Here is a 27,014-nt window from a genome sequence, read left to right on the forward strand (position 1 = left end):
TCGTGCCTCCACATTGAAGAGCTAAGTCATCAGGCCTTTAGGTAAAAGGTTGGTAAAAGGCTCCTTATTGTTTCCAAGATGTGATACACTTGGCTTGTGGTGAAATCAATAGCCCAGTAAATTCTTAATTGAATGACTGCAGGGCCTGCAGCCTGGTGGTGCTTTATGGCCTTCCAGAAGGCGCCTTTGAGAGCACACAGAATAACAAGGACCCTGGCTGCCTATTGTTGTGGTCTGGGAAACAACGTCATGTCAATCAGCCCAGCCTGGCAGGCGACAGGGGCGGCTGGAGTGTGTGTTAGTACTTGTATACCTGCTATGTTACACTGGAGCCGGTGCTGGTGTCACATTACCTCCAATTAGCTTTCGTTCCTTTGAAATACTATTTTTTTGTGGCTAATTTGATCATTATGCAGCACGCTTTCCATGTCATTTAAAACCAAGGGAGTGGCATCGTACTGTCGATGTCATCATGGTGATCTAAGATGTAAAAACCACCTTCACGGCTTCAGGGTAGAAACACGGTTGTTGGGTAAATGGACACTGGGTGTCAAAACCTGATGTATGTTGTCTGTACATGCAACAGCCTCGTAGTATTTTGTAGAGGAGTGAGCTCTTTGTTGGGGTTGTAACTCATCCGTCTTGGCTGTTGATGGATGGACTGACCTCGGGGCTCTTGTTGCCACTTCGACAGATGGGGGAGGCTGCGTACTTCTGGTCATTTGGCTCAGTGTCATGCTTCTTTCACACATTAGAATCACTTTGTTAACCAGTTAGAACTCAATGTAAAGCCTGTGGATAATGTCTTGTGCAATTATATATGCAAATCAAAGGAAGACTTTAGTCATCTTTGAGTGGAACCAACAATTTCCTTCAGATATTTTCTTCTATTCATAATCGAAGTCTTGTTTCAACTCAGTTTACCAAACTTCAAAGCACGCCCTTCAAAAAAAAGCTGTTTGGGAAGTTGTATGCTGCGTTCACACCAAACGCGGAGCTAATTTTGGCGTCACGTTACTCACGCGAGTTTGGCTGCGGGATCATTTGTGTTTACTCGCTTACTTTGTGTTAATTCGCTTCACGTTTGGTGTGAATGTGCCATTAGAGTTGTGAAAAGCTCCTTTCATTATGAGGACAGTGGGCTCCAATTTTTGTACCTTTATGAATATACAAATCCAACATTTAAGTCTTTTAGCAGGAAATGGCCAGGTGTGCACCACTTTATACACTTTCTGCTACACCTCATTGCGCATTTACAACATATATGAATTTATGTGGCGTAGCTAGTGTTTAAAGCACACCAGGGAAATGACACTACATCAGTGCAACCATGAAATTCTGTAGTTCCTTTTCTGTAAATTGTTTAGAGAGATCTATACCAGAGAACGCATCAACTATTTTTGTCTCATGTCAAGTCTCAACTCTGCATACATTTTTGACAAAATGTCCATCCTTTTTCTCCATTTTTCTTTGTCAAAGATCCTGTCAAACCTGAACTGAAAATATGGTGTGTGTGTATATATATATATACACACACACATATATATACCTTAATGCGATATTACGATTTTTTTTCTTTTCAAAAATTTCTGGTTAGATGTGTTGTCCAACAGCAAGGATTATAGGTATTTACAGTTTTAGGGCTGCACTCCAAGCAGATTTACAGTTTTAACAGAGAGTCACAACTAGCACTTTCCCAGAAGCATCTGTTTAGCACTTTAAGTTAAAGAAGAGGCAAGCGGCTGACAAATGGACTAAGGCAGCTATAAATACAACTGCAATTTAAACTGTCAGTACCAGCACAGCTAATACATCTCCAGATCCTTAGAGAACACCTGCAGCAAGTAATGAGCAAATTGTAGTGGCATTTTGAGATTTAAACGCAGCATTTCCCTTTTCCCTCAGTGTATATGTGCGGCACAATAATGCTCATCTGTGTGCGAGGGACCATTGTTGTTGTGTGTTAGCTGGAACAAATTCCTCAATGTCCAAGCTTGATCACGCACCACAAGTTGCGGGTGTTGGTTTCATTAAGCCACTCTTGCAGTTCCATCTGAATTCAGACAGTGAATTATTCCATCCCCTCTCGGGTTTGAAGAAAGCAATCATGTTTTCACTTTTTCTTTTATTATCCAGGACCGACTCACAGGCAATATATCTGTTTAAAAATGATAGTTGCTTAAAGTAATAGTCAGAAACACCCCATCTCTGGAATTAACTTGAATTGATTCTCCCTGGTCCTTCCCCCCAGTTCTAACACGGTTTTGAGAAGGAAATTTCCAACATTCAAGGCCACATGTAAAAATCAATTTCTAAATGAAGCTGATCAGCGAGATGAGCCACCTCTCTCAGCAGCCATCACTGTGAACAGACCAGTGTGACAATGTAGCAAACTTGCCTTAACTGTTGCATGGTAAAATACTGTAGAAGCTAATTATTCTTCACTCAGCAACTGGCGGTTTCCTATGAAAAGACAGCTCTGCTTTTGTTTGTCCAAGGCAGCCTTTATTAAGTATATCCCAAAACTACAGACAATGATTGTCTGTATTTTTGGATGGTTCTGACTATAGTGTGGCAATAGGAACACCTGACTAATGCTAACTATGTAACACTACAGCCTTGCAACCAATCCATACAGAATGTCCCAGTTTGGGATCAATAAAGTCCGTCAGTCCATCCATCATAAAACAGTGTCTGTCTTTGTCAAAAGCAGTTATTACACTGGCACTTGTTCAAAGCTAGGTAGAAGTAAGCTAACAAGCTAATGTAAGCTAATATTACAAAACCATTATTGTAGTGTTATCTCTTTGAGAGGTTCTTTTATTGAAAAACAGTCGTGAGGACAAGGAAGTTGAAATTAACAATACGGGAAAACTGAAATTTTTGTTGTAATCTTCGAACGTTAGCTTGACTGTGCTAACCTACAAGTGCTGAGCACTGCCACAGTTGTGTTAAACCGTCATCGGTTGGCATATTAACTACGTAAGCTGATTTTAGCCGTCTAACTAGATTTCAGACTTACAGACATTAATTTGATCAGATTTTCCCTGTTAAATTACTCATCATTAGCCGCGTGGTTGTAAGACGCGAGCAGACTCCTGCTTCTTTTGGGACAAATCTGGTCCGCGATGACAAGAGATTGTAGCAGGCTAGCGAATTTTCCCTGCAAAAATATTACAGGATTAAATTAAGATAAACTGACTCCAGCTTCGACAGTACTGTAAGTGAAGCTGCTATGCGCATCTGGAGTAGAGCTGCAATCATGAGTTGATGGATTAGTTGATCGTTAGGAACATATTTGGCATTTATTCCAACAATTGAATGAGGATTTTAGTAATTTTTCCAACAAAACTATTGAATATTTGCAGTTTCTAATTTCTCCGATAAGAGGATTAAAAGCTTCACTTCATAAACTGAATACCCTTGGATTTTTGGACTGGTTAGATGTTTAACAAGATATTTGAAGCTGTCACCTTGAGCCGTGACAAACTATGAGAATAATGTTTCACTATTTTTTGGCGTTTGGTAGAAACAATTGGTTGGCAGACTGGTACAGTAGATAATTGTTAGTTGCAAAAATTACAAAAAAAGGAGGTGTTATTTCCCCCAAAAGTTGCTGGGCTGTATTTCAGAAAGTCACTGGAGGGTTTTAAATGTCACAGACTTTAGTTGTGGACCTTTTTGATACCGTGAGGGTCTGTCCATGCAGTGCACTGTGTGACGGTTTGGAGGACTTGAAGTAAACAGCGCGTTTCACCTCTCTGCCTATAGAAAAGCGTGAGTAGTTCAGGAGGGTGTTCGCCACAGGGAAATGTCACCGGCTTATTCTAAGCAACAGCAAATGTGCTCACAGTCGACCTGTTCAAACAACCTCCCTACTCAGTTAACATGCTCTGGATTTAAGCACAAGAAAGAAAAAAAAAAAAGAAAAAAAAATATATGTATATATATGTATATAACTGCAAACCCTACTTCATATTTGAACAATCCATCTCCCAGGCATAGGTGAAAAATAAACAGCTAATCGACCTTGGTCCTGGCAGACAGTGATTACGTTTTATTGCCCCCCCCAAAAAAGGAGCCAAATACTCACCAATGTACTTGCGCACTGGGGAATGAATTATAGTCTGTGGAGTCTGCGTGGTCCAGTCAACTTTTTCTCTCCCATAGCAGCAGAGGAGATGAGTTGCAATAAATCTGACCCACAAATCCATTAGGTTTCTGTACTCTACAGCATTAGGCTTCTCTTTTTTTCCCCCTCGCTGCGTCCACTGCTCTTTGGACCAGCCAGAACAAGTAATAACATCAGTAATGTTATCATTTATGATTTATATGCGCTCTTTCATACGCTTGTGAGTTTATGCGCATGTCAGTCTTGTTGATAAATTGTTTGAAATGTAGGTTTGACAGAGAAGTAAGTTAGTTTCTGGTTTTCAGATACTAGAAATCTGTAATTTGCCCTCTGTCAAAATCTTGGACCTCATTTGGAATAACTCATGGTAAATTTACCCGAACTTGACGTGCATGACTAGTGGACCTGAAGAAACCCAGGTATCACAATTAAGCAGCAGCCGAGGTTGAAAAGTTATAGTGAAAGGTGAATTCTTTCTACATCTTCACTGCACAGCTAATGTGACAACTCTCATATGTCAGCTCCATTTACCGACCTCCTGTACCATCGGCTGCTCAGGCACTTTTTCCATATTGTAAAAACATAGGCACAAAGTAACCTTACTCTAAGAAAGCACATTTCGTCCCAGACAACATTTTTTTCCATCTTGGTAAAATGGTATTTTAGTGAAAAGAGTAGCAACAAATATAAATTTTCTTGAGCTTCACACATGACACCATTTGTATTTGGTCAAAAGACAAAATGATGTGATTATGACACAAGAAAAAAATAAATACTGATAGAATTGGGAATTTCCTGAACCCAAAAGGATCTCATAATCTCGTAATTACAAGATAATTAGAAGAAAAGATCTCGTAATTATGAGATAATGCCTAAAAAAAAAATTCTATTCAGCAAATGCAATGCGCTTCCGTAGAATGCTATCGGGGTCTTTATAAAGTTGTAAAGGTTATGACTTTGCTATAGCAGCCCCTATGGATACAATTCCATCAAATTCTGATTTGGTTTTAAAATGGTTTGAAATATTTAAATAAAATGGTGGGTTTGGCGGAAAATCATATTCTAGTGTAATGATACATCTGTTTTTACCGAAATAATGAAGACAAAAAAATGTTTTGTTATAAAACTGGTGACCTGTCCAGGACGAACCCCACTCTGGATTGGCTCATAGGATAAGCAGTATAGATAACGGATGGATGGATGGATGGATGGAGCTCAGCAGTAATGAGTAGAAGTATAGAAAATGTTGTTTTGAAAAATTATGGTTTGAGACTCTATCCAAACTGAAAACTAACCAGTATCTGGTTAGTTATGGTCTATATAACTTTATATTAGATGATATAGATGATTATTTGTGATCTCATCCAGTAACCAAAGCCGTTTCCTCTCTTCATATCCAGACTTGACCTGAGACCCGTTTTTAAGTGACTGTTTTTGGGCACGTTTGTCGATCTAAGTGTGGATATTTCTTAGTGTGCGCCGTAGACGGACCTTGGTGCGTTTGCATCAGCGCAGATTGCTCCTGAAACGTGACCTGTGGAGAAGTTTTCCTGTCCACAATCTCGCCCCTTTGAACTCCAATCCTATTATCTGCAGGTATCAGATTAATCCCAACAGGTGCAGTGTGGTAAACGATACGGGCCCGTGGCAGCCGGCCACAGACGCAGGGATGAAAGAGAAGAGCGGGATCGGGTGCCGAGCGTCCGGCTCTGCTTATACACACAAACGCACATAAACCTACATACCTTGTACGCATTTGACAGGGGCCCCATACCGCAACTATCACCCACATCACCTGCAGCTATGAGGGAAGTGAGAGCGTCATGTAAGTATTTTTTTCTGACTCGCAATGGATGTGAGTGAAATTTTGAAAAGACATATCACACTGTAAGATACACGCTGCTCTGCAATTGGCCGCGAGGCTTTCATCTGAGCCTTTTTTCCTCAAACATGATTTTTCTTCCATATCCTGAAGCATCCGATCGATAGCACGAGAGCCACGTTGAAAGGAGGAAACAGAAGAAAAAAAAGACGAGTCTCACATCTGTTTCTCTCCTGCTGCTTGCTGAGGAGGACGAAGGACTGCTGGTTGTTTGAGGTGAAAGAGAAAATACATCTTGTGGCTGCACTTTTCGCCTCATAGAACTGGAAGTGGAATATCTCACTCGCGCTCCCCTGTGAAACTCTACTTTACCATGATCGAATGAGATCACGACCTTCCCTCAGCTCTAAAATAAGTGTCCCGTCCTGTCTTGCTGTTGGTAATTTTAAATCCAATTCTAAGCCCAAACTTATATATTTTCATCTTGCTTTTACTTCTGCTTCTATCCATCATTTATTCACTTAATTTATCTCACCTAAAATGTCTTCTACTGCATTTTACATTTTTGTTGTTGTTGTTGTTGATTAAATCACTGCTAATTATATGAATGTCGCTTTTAAACACACTCTGAAAGTTAATGTGACTTGTGACCGAATAATTTTTTTGCACCAGTTTTATGATTTACTAGCTTTCACTCTTTGGTACATTTCAACACTTCCAACGAGGAGTAAAAGCTGCTCTGATCGATATTTTTTCATTAGGAATGGATCAAATGATTATGTGTACTAAGAAAACAGGGAGGTCGCTCGGGGTGAACTAAGCTGCAGATAATTATATAACCAGACCCTGCAGTTTTCTCCTCACCTTTTCAGAGCGTGTTAGCATCAATGGGTTTTAAGGCTCGTAACTTAGCGACTAGCAGGTGTACAAAGTGGAGCGTTTATCAGCTAAGGAGCTACGTTGAGTCGGTGGAGACAAAGAGATACATTTTTTTTTAAACTAATGGGTGAGAGAATATTTGAATTGCAGATGAAGGATAATATATATATATATATAATATATATATATAAGCAACGATATTTTGCTAACACGTTTGAAACATCATCATACAAGGTCCTAAAATATTATTATATTATAACTTATTCACAGAAATTGAATATATTGTCCATAAGTGTGTTCATATATGTATAATCACCTGCAACAAAGAGACAATGTAAATATAGTTCCATGAGGTGGACCCGACCTCCATGTGAGTCTCCATGTTTCTACGTCGTGTTGAATACGGTTGTTGAACTAAACGGTCCAGAATACGTTGCACACGCGTAGAATTTTCAGACGCTGCTGGAAACCGGGTATGGAAACGGGGGTGCGCCAACATAAAGTGTCCCCTGTCAGGTGCTCAGTTGGTTGCAACTTTACCACCAGATGCCACCAGAAAATACAAAAATTACAATCGACTTTTTTTTGTTCATTTTTTTAGCGTTATATCAAAAGGAGAATTTTTTTTTTTTTTTTCTTGGATATAAGAAATGAATTATGACAGATGTATTGCAGTGGCTTTGCACAAGACAAAACCTGTTCTCTTTATTTAATCTTGTGCTCTCTGTTCTCCCAGAACTGGTACGACTGTCAGTGTGTGACCTTTGCAGAGAGGCGACGTCAAACACAGGGCCTTCAATGTAATGAAATTCATGTCTGAGAAGGGTTTTATAAGATTATCGAGCTGATCTTCATGGTCACAGAGACTGTACACTGCATTAGAAGGGGGTTAGGGGGAAGATCCGTCTCCATGACTTCATGTATGTCATGTTTCATCTCGATTTAATGTGCTTAATATCTGAAACGAGTTATTTTCTTGCGCCGAGCTCTGGTGAACGAGCTCCAGTCAGAACCTTGATACTTACTCATGCCGAGGCAACGTCCCTCGTGTTCATTGACGGTGTTTGATGGTACTGACATCCCCGATGCCTCACTGCGGTGATGGTTGAGAGTGGGCGGGGCGGGACATCTACTCCCCCACTCATAAACACACACATGAGCCGTTTGATCTCGCTCTACACCCCCTCAACCAGCAGTCGCAACCGCCCTGATAACAAACACTTCAATACCCGTCCTCCCTCTCATCCCCGCATCCCGATATCATTATTCTTCCCTTTGATATCACTTTACCTGTGTCCTCCTTTTAAGTTGAGGAGAGAACAGTAGCAGATGAGACGGAATGGGAGATGTAGAGGAGGAAGAGCGCAGAGAGGAGGAAGTAACCGCGGCAAAAGTTCACTCTCGGCTGTCTGCGGGAAATCCCACTGAGGTGGGAGGATCGGTTCCTCTCTTCCCACTGCATTCAGGAGTCAGATGTCTCCCGAGGAGATTTATGTGTCTCGTGTGGTCAAAATAAAATCAAACTTGTGGAAAACTCAAAGAAGAATCTCCTGCCGTTTCCCAGCAAGCACGCTTTTGCCGACTCGCAGGTCGAAACACGTTCAGACGTCTAGGCTTCAACTGAGCAAATTCAGCAATGGCTGTTTTTAACAGTATCATTGCTTGGTAATGGAGGTAATGTCATCTGGGAGACAAAGGCACAGTGGTTTGAGCTTCCCCTTCTTAACTTCCGCGGCGAGCTCTCGTGGCCATATGTTTGAGTAAGGGCCCGTCTTGTACGACAACCTCCTTCGTCTCGTCAAGTGGGCCCTGGGCTCCGTGTTTGCAGTCACTTCAATTCTCAAGTCCTGCCTTTAAATATTTGAGGAGCCAGACACGAATTAAGAAGAGACGGAGAGAGGAGAGGCGGCACAGAAACACATGCACAAGAATAGGAACGCATTCATAATGAATGCACTTCGTTCCGTTCCCTCTACGGATTTATTTCAAGGTGAATGAGCAGCATCGCGAGTGACGGCGAAAATTAACTTGTTTTACTCACTTGGTATGTGACGTGAATGGCATTTCATTTTTTTCCCCTGAGGTATGACTAGGTTATTTAAAGGGAAATTAACACATTGTGTCTGTCAGACATCCATTTAAGCAGTTGTGTACATTACAGGTGTGAGGTTTAGGTATTTATTTTTGGAGGTGTACCTGCGTTGCACCTTTGTCCGTCTTCTGTAAGTCAACAGCGGTTTGTCACTTCTGACATTTCCTGGATTATGTCTTTGAAATGTGCCAGAAAACATGTTGGGTTACAGTGGAGGAAAAAAAAACGGAATCCTGTAGCTGTATGACATTATGGTCTACTGAGCGCACTGTTTGAGAAATTGCTCTCTGTACTACCATGGATTTTACTCAGTTTGATGCTTCAGATGGCTGAAAATGTTGTCTCGCTATCAGTCGCCACAGCGGTTGGGATATTTTTTTACGGATCACATCATCAACACGGTTATCTACGGAATAATCATTTTTAAAAAACGGCAAACAATAACAGCCAGAGACCTTTTAGTGTTTAGGTTGGACTTTTTTTCTGTAGACGACAACATATTGTTTCAAAGATTAGATGTAATGAGGGGAACGGCAGCCGGCAACAAATCTGTTTTATTATTTTAGATTCTGAAATACACTTCTGCAGCTCAAGCACCGAATCCTTTCCTGCTCATTCTCTGGTGGGCAAACCCGCCAAAAAACAACCACAAAATAAATAATAATAACAATCATTTTCCTTCTCTTTACATTAGTTTGTTTTGTGATGGGAATTGGAAGAACACGAATAAAAGCAGCTCAACCCTTCAGAGTCATGTTTCATTTGCTCCGCGGACACTCTAATCTGTCATTTCAACGGCGACAGCTTTACAAGTTTGGCGTTGCAGCGCGGATTTGTTTTTATGGCTGAAGGTATTATATTAGAGCAACTGAAGTAAATTACTTCTCTTGAAGAAAAGAAAAAGAAACGCTACCGCACACAGTCGGTCTGCTCCAACAATTACACAAGCTCCGCAAGCGGCACAGTCACTGCACGTTTATTTTTTACAGTTTTGAAATCATAAATCTGCAACTTTAAGTCGTTGTAATTAGAGCCCGCCCGATATGGATTTTTGGGGGCTGATGCCGATATCGATATTTGGGAGTACAAGATTCCCGATACCGATAATCGGCCGTTTATATATATATTATTATTTTATGTCGTCATCAAACCTTCATGACAAAAGAAATGTAATTGAGGCTTGATATTTTAGTTTAACCATGAACTTGATCGTAAATAACTATAAATTGAAAATACAAATGCAACCAAATGGATAAAACTTATAACAAACACTTATGTTACATAAAATGTAAAACATATATGCACATTTAAAGGCTCAAATCAGTTCAGACCCAATGCCGATCTGTCAGTGAAAAGCTAATATCAGCTGATATTATCGGTCGGGCTCTGGTTGTGATCAGTTATTAGTGTTTGAGTGTGTGTGTGAGGTGAGTTATTGGGCAGAAGTAGGAATAAGCACAAAAAAAAAAAGGCCCGAACATTGATTTGACATGAGAGAATGTAAGACAGAGACAGACATATGTAAACAAAGCAGGAAGAAGGAAGCCTGCTGAGTGTTGGACTGTGCTGTGGATTTGTCTGCTCAGCTGCTGCCCGAGTCTGTCATCTGCTCAATGTTTGAATCAACATCTGGTGAAACCCGCATAAACACAGATCTGTGAGCCTCCGACACAGAGGGGGGGAGCTTATACTCACGCCTGGGCGTCACTGTGGTAAAGCACCTACAGAGAGAAACACCAGTGGTGCAGCGTTTCTGTTGGAAGTGATGCGTCGTGAAGCAGATTCCTCACCGTAACCACATTAATGTTTTCTGTAATGGGAGTAATGCTGGATATTAAAGTTCTAATTTCAGTCGTCACGTTACATTTCCCGGTCCTATCAACGAGTTGAGACTCGTATCGCGTGTACGGTAATTTAAATAAATCTGAAATATCATACCTGTGTAAGTTCTTGTTTATCGTGTTTGCCTCGTTACAGAAGTGGAGGATAAAGTAGCCAGAGAAAAATCAAGATTTAGATTTGGTAATCGTCGTCTGGTGAAGCTCAAAGAGGCATTGAAGGCATCTGCAGAGGTTCGGGGTGTGGTGAGTGGACCGAGATACTGAAACATTAAGTTAATTTGATCATTTTGAAAACAAAAAGGGGTGAAATCTAACACCTGTTTCACCGCCATACCAGTCAAACAAACGGAAGAGTAAAAGGCACATGAATGGTGAATTTCAGCGTTTTGCTCCACGACACTTTGACAACTCCCTCTGGAGGAACTGGGGTTCCAATCAGAGAACCGTCCTTAATCACATTGGCCGGAGTCAGGCTGGTTACCGGAGGTAATCTACATTTTTGGCAACAGCGACACGCTATTTGTTAGAAGAGCTGCATGATTTGCCTGAGCACTACAGGAAAAAGCCTGAAGTGAAGTGAATGGGTACCATAGTTCAACCAAGACGGTTTATTTTTATGTTCCTGTTGGACAACGGAGATGGTGCCAAAAGTTAAACCAAAACAACTCTCAGATTAGCTCTTGAAATGAGCGTGCAGACGGTGTTTTGAGTCAGACGTCACGGGCCAACGTCAATGCATCACGCTGTCATTCTATTTCTGGGCAGTGGGAGAGAGAGAGACGTCCTATATCAGTGCCTGTTCATGCTCGCGTTATGGGAGGACCTCCTCCTCTCGCAGTTCAAGTCAATTGTCAACATGATTTATGGAGATGTGAGCTATCTCTAGACCGGCTCCTCAATCTTCCCCCCCTGACGAGTTGGTACCATCGGCCCATGTAACTGTCGTTTGTTGTCTTCCCTGGCCAATTTTCATCCCAGTTGACAAATTAAATCTGTCGTGTTTTTGAGGAAGCTATTTTCCCTCCATTCTCTCCTTGTGTCCATACATGACCTGCTCAACGATTACCGGAGATGTGAGACTGACGCCAAAACAGCCTGGCATGTTTCCCTCCTCCAAGGCTCTGATATGAGTAATGTCCAGACTTTTAATAGAGGTATAGTGTCGTAACGTTTAATGGTGGGGAACTTAGGTTTGGATGACACATTCAGAGTCTTGCGTCTCTCAAAGACACGCACCACTTGTTGTCCCAAATAATCTCATACAGCTCACCGCCACCGCCAATACAGACTTGATTAATGCGACTGGCTTTTTACGAGCGGGATAAAAGGCTCCACATATTACCGTGGCAATTATAATACCCCCAATAAACTCTCCTAAAAACAATAGAAAGCTCAGGCAGTCGACGTGTGAGTCGTGGTAACTTTTTAAAGTTGGGCAATTTAAATTCATAATTGACTCCAATCCAACGCCACTAAAAAGGAAATGAGGGTCCGGTGAGCAGTCAGCCATGGAACGTCGTTGCCCCGCTCTGCCCTGACCTGCCTGCAGATTAGGGGGAAATTAACAGACGGTGGGAAGTTCGGGGGGGGGGGGGGGGGAATAAAAAGGAACAGGGAGCAGTGTGTCCATCTACAACCTGAGAGAGTAGTCGACCGTCGTCATTTAATAATGGCTAAAAGGTTTTAAAACTGAACAATATCAACAACTTGTCAAGTTGTTTTAATCTGGACCAAAGTCCAGACCATCAATAGCAGGCCAGCTAGCAGCTAGCTAGCAAGGCAAAAATAATAATAAACAATATTGAAGTCTGAGACAATGGTGTTGACAAATTAATAAAAGATAAATATATTAAAAACCATGTCAGGACAGTTCGGTGCAGTAGTACAGTAGTTTGAATCATGGGATTATGTACATCAAATGTTACGTAACCTGAACTGGTTAAAAAAATACAGTAAAAAAATATTTGTAGGTTTCCCTACATCCCCAATACTTACGTGATTTCATATGAGGAGGCTGGTTTTTAAGTTTTATTTGCAAGTTACAGTTTTAAAAGTCAAACATTTCATTTAAATTTGGACAAATATGAAATACTCAAACTGTTCCTGGCCTGTTTGAATTTAAAACAGCAATCTGAATCTACCATTATGGAAAAAGTGACGCTATTAGAGACTTTCACGCGTGAGGTCACTGAATCACAAAATCACCACAAAATCAAACTATAGCTACTAAAAATGCTCACTTTAATGCAATAGGCATAGTTTTAAGATTCAGATCTTTTATGTGAGAAACAGAATTATTGAGGAAAGACGGAACTAAAACTAATTCCATTCCTGGTTGGATCCCGCTGATCAAACAAGCAGAAGTTATCAAATGGAAGCAACAAAATGCTGTTTGTCTTTAAAAAAAAAAATCTGTTCACCGCTTCTGCTGATCAGAAAAGTATAAACTAAAGCTCGGCCGTGCCGACCGATGGTTCGCGTAGGAATTAAATAAACTGTGGGATGCTGAGAGAAAAGTAATCGGGCTAAAAACAGCAGCGATGGTGATTCATGGGAGCAGTGAATTTCAGGAGACAGGAAGAAAAAGCTTAAGGCTTTTAAGAGTCTTCGCGTGCCCTCCCTCCACCTCCGCCCTCTTCCTCTCCACTTGCAAACAACAACAAAACACAAACGCACACTAACGCACGCACGTCCACTCCGTGCACAATCAAGACTCCGGAGTATCACCACTTATGGTGCCAGCTTGAGAGATGGATGGGGTGGCAGTGGTTTCTGATTTAGTCCGCACACAATGTGGCTGAGTGATTTTCTCTGTGGAGCATGTCTTGCCTCTCTTAACCCTGCGACCAACCAACCAACCAACAGCCGCCCTCTTCCCCCACCCCTCTGTCCTCCGTGCTGCTCAGGTGATTGCCTCCCTTTCCCCTGGTGAGATAACCACTAATGGATTCAGGGGACCCAGGGTGCATTTAGGGGGTAGAACAAATGTTTCGGGAATCCCTGGCTAACTCCTTTTCTGCATGTTCTGTATCGGGAGAAGGTGAAACTCCGTTTCTACCCTTAAGACCCTGGAGAAAGTCAAATAAAGTAACTGCCCTCGTCCTCCTCTACGAATCTCTTGAATGAGCTAAATAAACAACAGCTAAGCAAAGAGAAAACATAAGAGATATATAATCATAAATTCGTGTTCTCAGACACGTTGAGCTTACCGTCATTGTCATCTTTAACAGATGTGCCGTCAAAGCTGCACTTTAAAGACGAGCCGGACAAATGGTCAGAAACAGAAGGACGGAAGGAGGAAGAAAACAACAGGCGGCACCGACAATCCTTGACATTTCGCTACGAGCACAACGACTTAACTGCCGCAGGACGTGTCACCTGAGCAGAGGAATGATAAATATCCTGATGGGCGAGGAGGGAGAGCTTAGAGCCTCTGTCTCCAGATGGAGGTGAGACGAAAGCAGGACTCATGAGGCTGTTTCACTTGGGTCCAAAAAGAGCTTAAACCAGATGACGGCTTTGTGCTCTGGGCCCCACTGGTCGACAACACTTCTAAATAGAAAACCGATCATGCAGACTCTTTCTTAAAGGGCGGCATTAAATGACCTTACGGATGATTATTGAACACGACCTTTCCCAAACCTATAACTGGACCCGACTAGACTAGTTAAAACACCACATCCATAGTATCTGACAGCCACAAGATTTACATTTTACTGAGCATATTAGATATAAATGGAAAGATGATGATGTGAATGCCTCATTTGATTCTGGTCAAGCCGTAAAACTTTACTGCCAAATACTTCAAGTTCAAAGTCTCTGCCGCTTGATTGAACTGTTTGTTGAGATGGTTTTTATTCTCGTTGTGTTCTCCTATTCCTGTGACTCCTTTCTACGTCTGTCGATTTCGTCCGTCCGACTCGCTGCCTCAGAAAGGCTTTCATGCTCCAGCAGGTCTACGCGCTCCGAGATGGAGCTTCTTAAATGGGCACATAGGTCAAATACTAACAGAGGCAGGAGTGCAGTCAACGCAGGGCTCAGGAGCCGTACGCACGGGCGGTGTGGCCAATTATTTTACCTCTGCTCCACGTCTTGCCTCTTTTCCACGCATTCCCTCACGCTGATGAGTCCTGCGTCAAAGTGAAAAGTACCCTTCTCTTGTTAAAAGCTTTTAGAACGGCAGTGTGTGTGTGTGTGTGTGTGTGTAAGCGAGCAGGGAAGGTGTGGGCGGACAGCGGTTTGTGCCTCCTTAGCAGTTTTATCCGTTCTGACAAGTTTCCCGGCTCTTCTGTCAAATGCTCCGACATGCGAGGAGGAAACCAACCCCGCGCTGCACGGCCCCAGTAAAGAACCTGTGAAAATCAATGATGTTCAGATAAGATGGCGATCAGTCCTGACATCTGCTCTGCCTCCTCTTCATCTTTCTCCTCCGAAAGAGGAGCTCAACAACAACAGGAAGGAGAAGAAGGAAAACAAGCGCCGGTAACTTTGTGCTTATTGTGCATGAACGCACGCGTCTGATTGGAGGAACGTCGGAGCGAAATGAGTGAAGTTCAATTAAGGGGGAAGATGAATGTTGCAGAAGTTCTGGGTTGAGTTCCTAAACTTGAGGAACACTCATTGTAGATTATGCTAATTTAATCACAAAGCCTACAACACACACACACCTCTTTTCAGGAATAAATTATTATACAGAGGTCAAAACGCGTCAGAGTGCTCTTTTGTATATTATTTTTTACATATTTATTTTTATTTTATTAATATTTTAACTTTAAAAACTTTATCCTCTACTGATTGTTTTATTTTTCGATTTTTTTCTATCCATTTTATGAACATTTTTTAAACAAATTTTGCTAACATATATTTTACGTTTTAATTCATACATTTTATAAATGAGAGAATAGTGGGTTTTTTTTACTAAAAACAAATTAATTCATATCATTTTTAATATTATTTTTATTTAATCGTTTAAAATTTATACTTTTACTTTTATTAAATTCAAATTATTTTCTGTAAGGAAATTTTTGGTTCGGGTCATTTTTGGGATGTTACAGATGGAGCATCCAGACGAGTCACGTCTGCTGGTTGTTAAACTCAGCGTAGACGAGGATCTCAGAACTCATGGTGACATTTGGATCCTGAGCTCTTTATTCACCTGCTCTCCCTGCAGCCTTACTCGATTTCAGACGTGCTGAGAAGGGATTGAGACCCAATATTCTCTCACCACCAGCTCTTACCTCTACTTACAGAGGCTAACAAGAGACGTGAGAGAAGGAGGCAGGAGATGGAAGCTCCAGCGCCGCACAGGCCTCAAATTACCAGATTAGATTAAGAGGCAGAATTGAAGGGGGGCACAACTATCTCAGAGACGGGGGGAAACACCTGGTGTGAAGGAGGAGCAGGTCAACGTCAGAGAGCCACGGTCGCATGTGGGGCTGGTCATCAGAGAGTAGATGATGTTGAATTATTCGTTATGAGTAGCTCTTGGCCGGACAATAGGATGTGGGGTGAAGGTGAAGGAGTGCAAGCAGAAAGAGAAAAGCAGCAGCAGCAGCAGCAGCAGCAGCAGCAGCAGCAGCAGCAGCAGCGTACTCATGTCTAATTCAGAGCTCGGTGAAAATGCAGGCTTCTCCAGGCAGAGGAGATGATGTCCTGTTCTTTTCAACATGAAGAATGCCGTTATTACACGGGTGAGTGGACAGAGGATTGAATTGTGAGGTTGGACGGCAGCGGAGGATCTAAACAGGCAGATGACACTACAGATGGGATGTTACAGCACTTGAATATCTTTTTTTTTCTCCCGGTGTTTAGTTACAGACTGTTAGTTTAACAAAAAGTTATTTTTATGAAGTTTCAAGAGTTTTTTTTATTTTTGAAACAAAAGTTTTGACTTGACGGGCAGTTACTGTCTCGCTGACGGTGCAGGAGGTGAGTCGAGCTTCCACCCGATGGGGTCAAAGGTGCCTCGCCTGACTTTTTGTTTACGTACAGTGCTGCAGGAGCTCTACGGCAAGGAAACTTAATATTTCTCTGTCTCGGTCAGGTCAATATTTATACAATCGTACTTTTAGTTAAAGTATTATAATCGCTCAACAATACCATCTGTTTAAACACTGTGCTGACCAGAATATAGGATGACCCTGATTCGCCCTTGTTTTCCATGAGCTATATTAAAATAAATACTTTTAGAGAAAACCAGTCAAGGACTCTAGGTAGAGTAGAAATAGTGAGTCTGAACCCTTTGGGGTTTCGAGTCGTGTCATTTTGCTGGAACCCCACTTTGTGCCAGGCCTCGTTCCCTTTGGGCTTTATTACAGCCTCAAACCCGCTCCTCCACCGCGGCCAGAGACAAACACAATCCCTCTGTGGTGTGGTGATGCCAGGAGCGTGTTTAACATCTCGATTCGTCTTATTCTGCCGTGGGGGCGGTGGGGTGGGGGAGCAGGCCTTGGCAAGACCGCGGCTCCAAGATCAACACAAGGTTGACGGCCATCTGGTCCACAGCGCAGAGAAAATCCTGAGATGGCAAATACCATCCACAGCCTACTCTCCGTCTCCCGGCAAACAGAGGCAGCCGGGCTCCAGCAATCAGTCAGGCGGGCCGAACACCCAAACCTGAGAAGATTACATCAAACAAACCGTCCCGGGTGTGTGTGTGGGGAAAAGGTGGCAAGTCTCTTTAAACACAGAGGTGATTGGCTTTGTACTCGTTTTATTTATAGCAGCGCTTATATGTGAGGAAGGAATGGACTTTGTGAAGGCCGGGGTCTCAGTCATCAGTGGGAGCAGGGGGGTTTGTGACCCAGTCAAGGCTGTGTGGCATCACGTACGGCCGGAGAGGAACCGTGCACACGGGGCGAACATTATCCTCGCCGGATCATCATTTCCATGAGAGCTGCTGTAAATCATTTTTACCGCTACGGAAACATCTATTGTGACTGCCTGCCCTTCTATTGGCAAATGTCATTGTCATAATAATACCTGGGAGGGATCGCTTTGCTGTGATTATGCGAGCGCCACTGCAATGGGCAGCGCTCGAATAATCTGCGTGAAGAACATCCTGAGGGGGAGGATGACTTTTACACGCCGGTTAGTGGCTCGTGTGTTCTGTACGAAAAAGGTTCAGAGGGAATATCAACAGTAGCTCCTCAGTGGTTATATCGATTAAAGGCCATAAAACGCACATTCGCTTGTCGGCTTCTTAATATGCACAATGTGTAGATGGAGCCCGAGTACAGAACGGCCTTGGTTGTTTAATTGAGAGGCTTGAGTGTTTGTGTGTTGTTCCATCTGTGGTTTTAAGTGCACCGCTCGGGATTTGGAAAATATCTGAAATCAAAATAAAACAGTTGTGGGGTTGTTTGCTCGTGAGTCCTGATGGAGACGCTCAAAAAAATAACACCAAAGGGTTATATTTTTAATTTACTCAAACATTGACTAAATATGAACACGTAAAAATAAATATGAATTCTCATATATGAGATTTTATAGATGAGAAGAGTTTCAATCCCAAGATAAATACTAATACTATGTCTAGTAGAGACTACTATCCATAATCTATACTGTTATCCCTTAAAGATTCCAAGGCGGAGTTCACCGTGGACAGGTCATCAGTGCATTGCAGGGTTGACATATAAGCTGCTTTCAGACATGCGCTGAAGTCCGGACATTTTCGCCAATGTTCAGGAACGTTTACGTAACTTTTCCTTGGAACACCAGTTAATAGTAAAATTATCGGATAACGTCCGAGTGAGCAGATGGGAGAAATGTAAAAAAAAAAAAAATGAAAATTCGCAGGGAGTGAGTGGGTGTTGATGAATGCAATCGAAATTGTTATTATAAATTTCAACTGTATTTATTTTAGGTTATTTCATCTCTTAAGCTTGTAAAGAGAAAATTGAATTGAACAAAACATCCCTCTACCTTCTATTGCTGACCTTTCAACTGCATCCCATGTTTGCTCTGGGTTTACGCAGGTTTGCTCACATTCATGGAGACCTTGGACCGTTCCTCTGGTAACTTCAACACAAGGTTCAAGGCTGCAGTTGGATTCCTATTATCCCCGGATCTTTTATAGGGAAATTGTCGACAATATAAAAGCACAAGTGGAGCAGTTTTAGTCAGACTGTGCCTGTCACTTCTCCAAGGTGAACTGCACACCATTGTCTACTTATTGTACTACAGGTAATCACCAAGAGAGGCAAATCATCAGGAGCCGTATGCAAAGAGAGAAACAGGTTAACATACAGACACCAGCTCCTCTGCAGCTCTTCTGTAAACGATACCTTCCAGGAACTTGCAGAACAACCGGAGGAGCACACAGAGGAATTCTGTTGTTTGGAGAGTGTTGTCCTGAGTTAAGGATGTCAGCTTCGCAGGTGGCGTTCCTGCTCCCACTACATTTATAACTTTTTTATCTTTAACCCTCCCAAGTATCAGCTCCCTCGGTTGGGGTATCCCACCGAGTCTTTCTAGGTTAGCAGGTGCACAGATCAATCCTCTTGCCCGTTGAGCTAATTGTCGGCAGTCGGGGAGCAGTTGCGTAATTCCTCCCCGGGCCCGATCCGTCAGCTGATCGATCGTATTGATGTGCACAAGTTTCCACGTCTCGACGTGTGTTTACATCGCAGAGCACAAGTGGAAGGGTAAGCAGCTGACAGATGTTTGTAACGTTGATGAATATGGAAGAAGCTGGAATTAGAGAATTTAGACTTTTTTTTAATAAAAACTACTTGAAGCCATTAATTGATTATCAAAATAGTTGGCGATTAATTTACGTATTGTACATAGGCTGAGACGATGAATCACAAAAAAAACACGCAACTTTTTAAAAGTGATTTTCGGATATTTCATTGAATATACAAATTGATTGATGAACGTCAAAATATTCTAAATTATAATAAATTGCTGCCACAGTTAAAAAGTCCTGTTGTATTTCAGTTACAAGAGAGAAACCCCCCGTTCTGTAAACAACACCAGATGCAACTCCCATCCATACATCGTTATGTTTGTCATGAACAAGAGGCCTACGACTCGTTTTTTTGGGGATGGAGATGAATTACTGAGAAAGAAAGACTGAAAACAAAACCAACACAAAAGGCAGCAGAGACACCGACCTCAGCGCTCACGTCTTCCATGAGTCCAAGTCCGTGACAACAGAGATGGCAGCGCCTCGCGCTGGGTGATGGGTTCTGATCCATTTGGCGCCGAGGGAAGATGCAAAACACAAGCTGTCTGAGGGGAGTAAGGTAGACTTCAATCAGCTAAAAGGTGATAAAACATAATTAATTCAATCACCCACTCACTCACTCTCTTCCTCTGCCTCCCCGTCCTCTGAGAGAAAAGCAGTGGGGGATGCATTCACACAAGTGAGCTAATGGGAAAAGTGCATTCACGGGTTTTGTTCTTCAGGTCCTCTCTCGCCATTTATCCAGCGCTCGGTAAAAAAGTTTGCATCCGATTCTGTGCATCTTTCACGAGGCGGTTCCCAAAACATTCAATGCCATTGAAACATTCGCTCACAGTAACGCAAAGTAAAGCGGTGACTGAGCGCCAGTCATGCTGCTCACTGACTTCACACTGTCAGGAAAAACCATTAACACCACAACCTGCCCGACCTGCCTTCGCTGGTCAGGGTCAAGTAGGCCTCTGCGATTATTATCACGCCTCGCTCCACATCTCCTGGAAAAACAGTCGAAGAAACAGGGAGGGAGGGTACAACGGAGGGGGACGGGGGGTGTAGCCTTAGAAAATGAGTTAGCATCAGATTTCTTGTCAGGCTGGTGTGAAATATGCACCAGGGGGAAAATTAGTTGTTTGTCTGTGAAGATCACGCACGGCGGCCTGAAGGCAGATGTTTGAGAGATCAAAGACGTGTGCAATTTTGAGACGATGTTTGTGCACATTTTCTCTGTGAGCCAAAAATGAGAAGGTGAGTAAGCAGACAAGGGTGTGAGAGTCGATGTTCACTTGTATATCCCTGAGAACTGGTGCACAGGGTGAAAGCGGAATCCGCTTTACCCCGAGGGCACCCGTCATTCTCCCACAAAAGCAAGGTGTGAGGAAGGAGAACAATAGCTGTTGAAGGCAGAGTCCTGCTTCTTAAGCAACGATTTTCCTGCCCGCTGTAATACAAGGCTGTGCTGCTACATCCTGTCTCCAATGACAACCAAGCCCCGGCGATCCGGGAGCAGGTTCGGCAACACGCAAGACAGTTTATTTATCCTCCCCCGTCGTTACCTGACCACAGTGAACAGTTGCCCGCTGGATATGTTGTGGTAAATGGTACCGGGGAAAACAACAAGCGCCACAAAACAAGCTAAAACAAATCAAAGTGAGTTACTGACTTTTGGGAAAAGGCAGTAATTTAAGCTTTTTCCCTCTGACACTCTCACATAGATGTAATTTGTCTGATAATACAGGTTTCTACAGGCCTAATGTCACAGCGGTGCTATATCAGCACTAGTCAATATTAATTAATGTTTTTAATTATTAAATAAAATAGTGAAGGGAATGAAAAACCAGCAGTGAATTACGATATCATCAACTTTACAACTCTACTGAGCTTTTTAGCCTCTTTTTGCTTTTTTTAGTTATGCTTCACGATATCTGTATATTTCACTCTCATCATCAACCCTTTTATTTCCAGCATCAAACTTTAAACCCACCGTTTAGTAGTAAAGTTTGGACAAACTCATTTCAAGAGTTGGTTGAGACCAATGCAAAAACAAAAAGTTGATATTGGACTTACATGAATCAGCTGGGCAGGAACGGGAATCCAATTTCTTGCTACATATCTGCTGGAAGAAAAAAACAGGGAAACATTTTGTTGACACAGTAGCAACAAAAAAAAAAGTTTCATCCACATTCAGATTACAATTGCAGACAATTGAAGTTTTTCTGTCACCTTCTGGCCAAGGAAGAGTACAACTATAAAACTGTCTTAATATCTGTAGCCCACCTGTCACTGTTGTTGTCGAGTTGCTTTAATCACCTCTCTGACGAACTGTAACTCCACTGTTGTCAAGATATGTTTACGTTAATCTCATATCAAACTGTACACTATAATCATTTGAGCAAACTAAATAACTGGGAGGAGAATAATGTATGACTTATCACCAAAATGTACCTCCTGCGCTTAAATATTTTGAACCAAATGAATAACCAAACCTTACACAGGTATCAAGTTTTAGAAAAAAATGACTTCCGCTTTACTTTTGAAATGTTAAAATAAATAAAAATAAATGATATTTGGAGTCTTCGACAAGTCACCTTTCCTCCTATACACACTTGAGCAACAGTAATAATTCCACTTAAACGATAATAACAATAAGCAGAATCACACAAAACTCAGTGGTCCCCCACACACATTAAAAGTTGTAATCTTATATTCACTGTTGCTAACCAACGCCAATGAACCTTAAAGATAACCCGATTGACGTGACGTCAATTGTCCGCCATCTTTAGAAAATTCCAGGAGACGTGACGAGACCATAATTATAATACACACGCACACGGAAGCGATGAACCACCAACGTACCTCGAGAGCAGGCAGGCGAGCAGGTGTCCGGAGATGGCGCGGTGTCCCCCCTCCAAGGGGAAGGAGCTCTGGGCGTTAGCTGGTGAGCTAGCGACTTTGCTAATGAATGCTAAGAAAATTAACACCGTTGACGTGAAGCTAGCTGAACATGTTTGATAAACTTCGGATGGAAATACCTCCAGTGACACTCGGAGACTATGAAGATGGATTTTCCTGGTTAAAATCTAAAGACATCAACTTCATATTTGTTTGAACAAACTTTATACGGACTTTTCCATCCAGCCTTGATTAGTCAGTCAAGCGTCCACACGGCACTCACTCTCTACTTCCGGTCTCACTGCGCTTTTTTAGATTTAACCCACCAATGAATGGCCGGTATTCCTCTCCATCGCGTACACTACTTCCTCTTACTGCAGTGGACCTTTCACAATAAAACCGGCGCTGTCTCGCTATAAAAATAGTTTAGCTTGAAACGTATTTATTTCACTGTACCATTTCCAATAATGACTTATTTAAACATATTAACACATATTGATATTGGCATTGTCAAAGGATTTAAGTGAGTTTGTAATGGTAAAGGAACGTGGAACACTTTAGCGGCTTAAGCAACGGAAACAACTGGACTTTTTCTACATATACTAAAAACAGCAGTATGTCTTCTTTGAAACTGCCCTGTGTATAGTATTTTTGTGCTAAAAATATATTATATTAACAATAAAAAAATATGACTTCTGAAGAGGTCGTAAGTAAGCTAGTAACGCTAGCTTGCTAGTAAGCTAGCAGCTAGCGTTAGCTGGAACACCCACCGGCAAAAGAGCCATATAGCTAAAACGTGTTAGCAACATTTAGCTCACAACTGGCAACGATTTGACTTTTAGCTAACAAGGATTCATGGACATAAACACAACCCCAGAGAATCTGATAATAACTTTATGTAAGGTGAATTTGTGAAAAGGCAACTTTTATGCTAACAGGTTAGCAAAAACAAGTTCGCTAATAGCCAATAAAAAAAAAAATCATCACACATTTTAAGAGAACAGCTTCTGAAATATGATCTACACTATATCCAGACATTAAAACTTTAGTTGTCAGTCAAACTATATTTATGGTTTGCTGCTCTTTAAAGTTGATTTCTTGTTATGTCAGGTCAATAGCAGCTCGGGCTTTGATATGAGAACTAATAAGAAAACAAAACATTACAGGGCAGTTAGATGAAAAAGAAAATATGAAAATTTAATTGCATCTCGAAAAGATTGATTTCATGTCACATCTGGGCAAAAACGTAATATTAACAAACAGATACATCATTCTGAACCCACTTGACTTTCCTACCTTTTTTGATGATATGTTAACTGATTTCAAATGACTTTGCTCTGCACCTGATACATTATCACATAAAAGTGCAATGTAGCATAGCTCACATACAGAACTGTACATTACAATCTCATTATGAAGTCATTTAGTTTGTATCAGGTATTTTAATCTTGTTTTCCCTAAAACCAAGTAAAAAAAAATATCTGCAGGATATTATAAAAATCACACAAATAATTGTATTTGTTTGCAAAGTTGTTTTGACTTTAATGAGCATTTTCCAGGCTGTGATAACTAGGTCAGCTCACCTTAAATTTGTTTAAGCAACAATTTTTACATTTATAATATGGATGCTTTCCAAAGCAGAAATACAGCTCCTGCTCCTCTAGTGTGCTCCAGTGGGTGATGTTGCCAGTCAAGACAGAACCAAAAGACCGAGAATGAAAAGGGTGAATAATAGTCAGACAGACACACACACACACAATGAGACAGAGAGTGAAGGGAAACAAGAGAGGTTTCTGTCTCAATGTGGATAATTACATTTCTACCTTTCTCTGGCAGTTGCATAGCCTTAATGCTTGTAATTAATTTCATTATTTTTGGCCCTGGCTGTTGAGTGCAGATTAGTTCCCTCTGAGTTGTGGGGATAAACACACAGTAATTGCTTATTACTCTCAGAGCCCGCGTTAGATTATACTAAAGCCAAAGAATTAGAAAATATCCAATCACCTTTAGCTAAAATCCAAAACCCGGCTGTTGTTATTGTCATCGCCTGTTTGTTTCTTTTGTTTGGTGAATATGTCTTTTGCTGTGTGCTGGACACTGTGTGGGGATCAGCTCGTAACACCGCTCGGGGGCCCGGCTGCATTTGTTCTGTTTTTTTTGTTTTCAGGCTATTAAAGGCTACACCTGTTTATGTTTCCGTTCTTCTCAATTTATTACGACTGTTTGCTCATAGGAAGAATTTTTTTTTTTTTAAATCCTATTCACTATCATTGCAACAAGTTTTTCTGTTTTCATTTTCTTCACAATCAACCAAGTACTTGAGTCTTTTTTGCACTCATACTATTTCTGGGAAGGTTGTCAGAGCATTACACCCCTTTTTTACAGTCTACAGCCCTTTTCACCGATTACAGTTTTCATATATACCTACTGTAGCAGATGGCCTCCGCAAACACAATCCGCTCCTGCTGACTACTGGGCAGCAACAAGAGCATGGGATATAATGCCTTGCTCAAGGGGACCTCAGCGGTTGCTGATCTAAGATCATTTTCTTGGATGTCTGTTTTTTTTCCCATCATACAATTTAATTCTCTAATTTTGTCATCACTGAGTTGAAAAATATATACTTTGCATCTTTTGTACCATCATATAGTAAAACGTGTGTATGTGTGTGAAAAAAAATCATCCTTCAGCTCTTGATATCTGCAGATAACCAGTTGTCTATAAGACCGCAGTGGAGACGGGTTTGATAAACATCATGCGTAAGCTGTATACGAGCAACTGATAACACCGGAGTTCAAGTGTATAACTCTTGAAATCCTCCCGACAGCTGTCGTAATCCATGATAACCTCCCCCTTTCTGTTTTTTAAGAAGTATCCTAACATCTGACTACTCATCTGTTGTGTGGCGACACTCGAGTACGTCAGTGACTCGGGGCTCAATATGTGGTTACTTGTGCTTAAAGGCAGAAACCCACTTATCTGTCACCAATGGCAGAAACTCTACCTGAGACGCAGAGGCTGTTATGAATAGATCATAACTCTCGTCGTAACGAGATCTCAGCCGCAGACACCTTGTGTTCCGTCAGGCAGGAGGAGAGCTTGACAGGGACCGAGCGTAGGACTTCTGACAATGCTTCTTTGTGTGTCGCCAATTTTCACCGAAGCCCAGTGAAATGGCGGCGTAACGAGATCCAGCAGCAACGGGATCTAGGAGAAGAGACAAGGGAGACAATGACTCAACGGAAAGACACAAAAAAGTGACAAATCAATGTGGAAACGCACATATTTGATTTGGGTGAACTATAGCCCTTTAAAAAGAATGTGTGGGTAACTACCTTTTTTTCTCACCTCCATTTGCAATCCACCTGCATCCACCCCTTACTGCATCTCCATGTCCTCACCTGCAAGCAACGTAGCTAATGAACCTAGCCGACCGCCGCTTTGACGAGTAGAAAAAAAGTCTCATCTTCTCATGGAGGTTGATGGGGCGACGCATACGCCAGCTCATTAATCTAACTTGACTCGACACATAGATCAAATCCATACTCTCGGTTTCTCACTGTCACCTCGGCATGTACGTACGAGCAGATCCAGAGTACAGTGTGCATCTGCAGAGATGAAGAGGGAGTTTGAAGCTTGACTAAATTGCTTCTGAAGGACTGGGGGGGGCGTCTCTCCTGGGATGCAACAGCCTGGCCCTGCCACTAAAGGTAATAGGGTCAGACAGCTGCGTATTAGCTATGGATCATCTCCTTTGACACAACGGTTGATCTCACTGGCGGCGGCGGCGCACAGCCTGTACAGTACCTGTACCTGCCAGCCAAATCTGTACTCACTGCAGAGAGGGGGGAGGTGGGTGGGTGTGTTTTACATCCTCACTTCCCAGGTTCACTTAACGCCTCGCAGACTCTCCGTGCATGGGAGACATATACTCACTCTGCATGTGACGGATTGGCAGGTTTTGCTACATGCAAAACGCGGCGAAGCAGGCGCTGACGCGCCACGCTTATCGTCATCAGCATATAGCACTCGCTCGCTCCGATATTCTACTCCCACTCTCCATCCATGCATTCTGCGAGAGGAGGATAAGTCGCGGGGAGAAGGGGAGGTCAGGCCATTCATTTCACAGAAACAAGAGCAGCTCAGCCCGAGCGAGCTGCCGCTCCCCAAGGCCCCTCATGTGAACAAGACAAATACAAGGCCTGTAATTAAAGATGTAACAAAAGCGCCGTCAATTGTTTCTCCTCACATCTCCGCTGGCGCGTCGCCTAGCATTATGGCAACTGAGCTTAGTCTGGCGTGCTCTGCACACGAGGCTGCTATAGCTGAGGTTCACGCCATCCTCGCATCCGCCCCTTCGCTTCCTCGGAGAGAATACATCACTCTTTTTCGGTTTTAGCCTCATAATAACAGCGATGGAGATAATCAAATCTTTCAGCGCTCACAGTGATTTATATTGCATGAACGAGCAGGTGGGGATTTGGGAGTCTCGCTCAAGGACACTTTGACAGATTTTGATGGACGTATGGAGGCTGGCAGAGGAAGCTGAACCTGTGAGCAGATTTGAGTTTTCCGCTACAAACATATTTCTTGGAGACAGAGCTCTGCTCCAGAGGTGGAAATAATCTCATTGATTGAGTTAAACCTCAGTGGGCAGAGTTAAAGAACCACAG

The 27,014-nt window shown here is 42.2% G+C and overlaps 2 protein-coding genes across 6 annotated transcripts in view; one reads left to right on the forward strand and one right to left on the reverse strand.

The window, feature by feature from the left end:
* drosha (drosha ribonuclease III) overlaps positions 1-22,594 on the reverse strand; it is a 184,386-nt gene extending 161,792 nt beyond the window's left edge. Inside the window, exons 1-3 of one of the 3 annotated variants that reach the window (XM_035618640.2) lie at positions 22,306-22,594; positions 21,517-21,562; positions 19,883-20,000 (exon numbers count right to left, since the gene is read on the reverse strand). The gene's annotated coding sequence lies outside the window, so the exon portion shown is untranslated. Of the gene's footprint in view, positions 1-19,882; positions 20,001-21,516; positions 21,566-21,726; positions 21,746-22,305 lie in introns of those variants that run through there. The other 2 variants (XM_047329704.1, XM_047329705.1) reach the window with 2 other exon arrangements.
* LOC118290899 (cadherin-20-like) overlaps positions 1-27,014 on the forward strand; it is a 59,878-nt gene that overhangs the window by 2,600 nt on the left and 30,264 nt on the right. The window contains exon 1 of one of the 3 annotated variants that reach the window (XM_035618642.2): positions 22,231-22,387. The exons of the other annotated variants lie outside the window; for them this stretch is intronic. Within the exon in view, the coding sequence (XP_035474535.1) occupies positions 22,339-22,387 (49 nt within the window). The 5' untranslated portion in view covers positions 22,231-22,338. Of the gene's footprint in view, positions 1-22,230; positions 22,388-27,014 lie in introns of those variants that run through there. 3 annotated transcript variants of the gene reach the window in all.

Source organism: Scophthalmus maximus, chromosome 21 (assembly GCF_022379125.1).
Source record: "Scophthalmus maximus strain ysfricsl-2021 chromosome 21, ASM2237912v1, whole genome shotgun sequence".
In the NCBI taxonomy this organism is placed as follows: Eukaryota; Metazoa; Chordata; class Actinopteri; order Pleuronectiformes; family Scophthalmidae; genus Scophthalmus; species Scophthalmus maximus.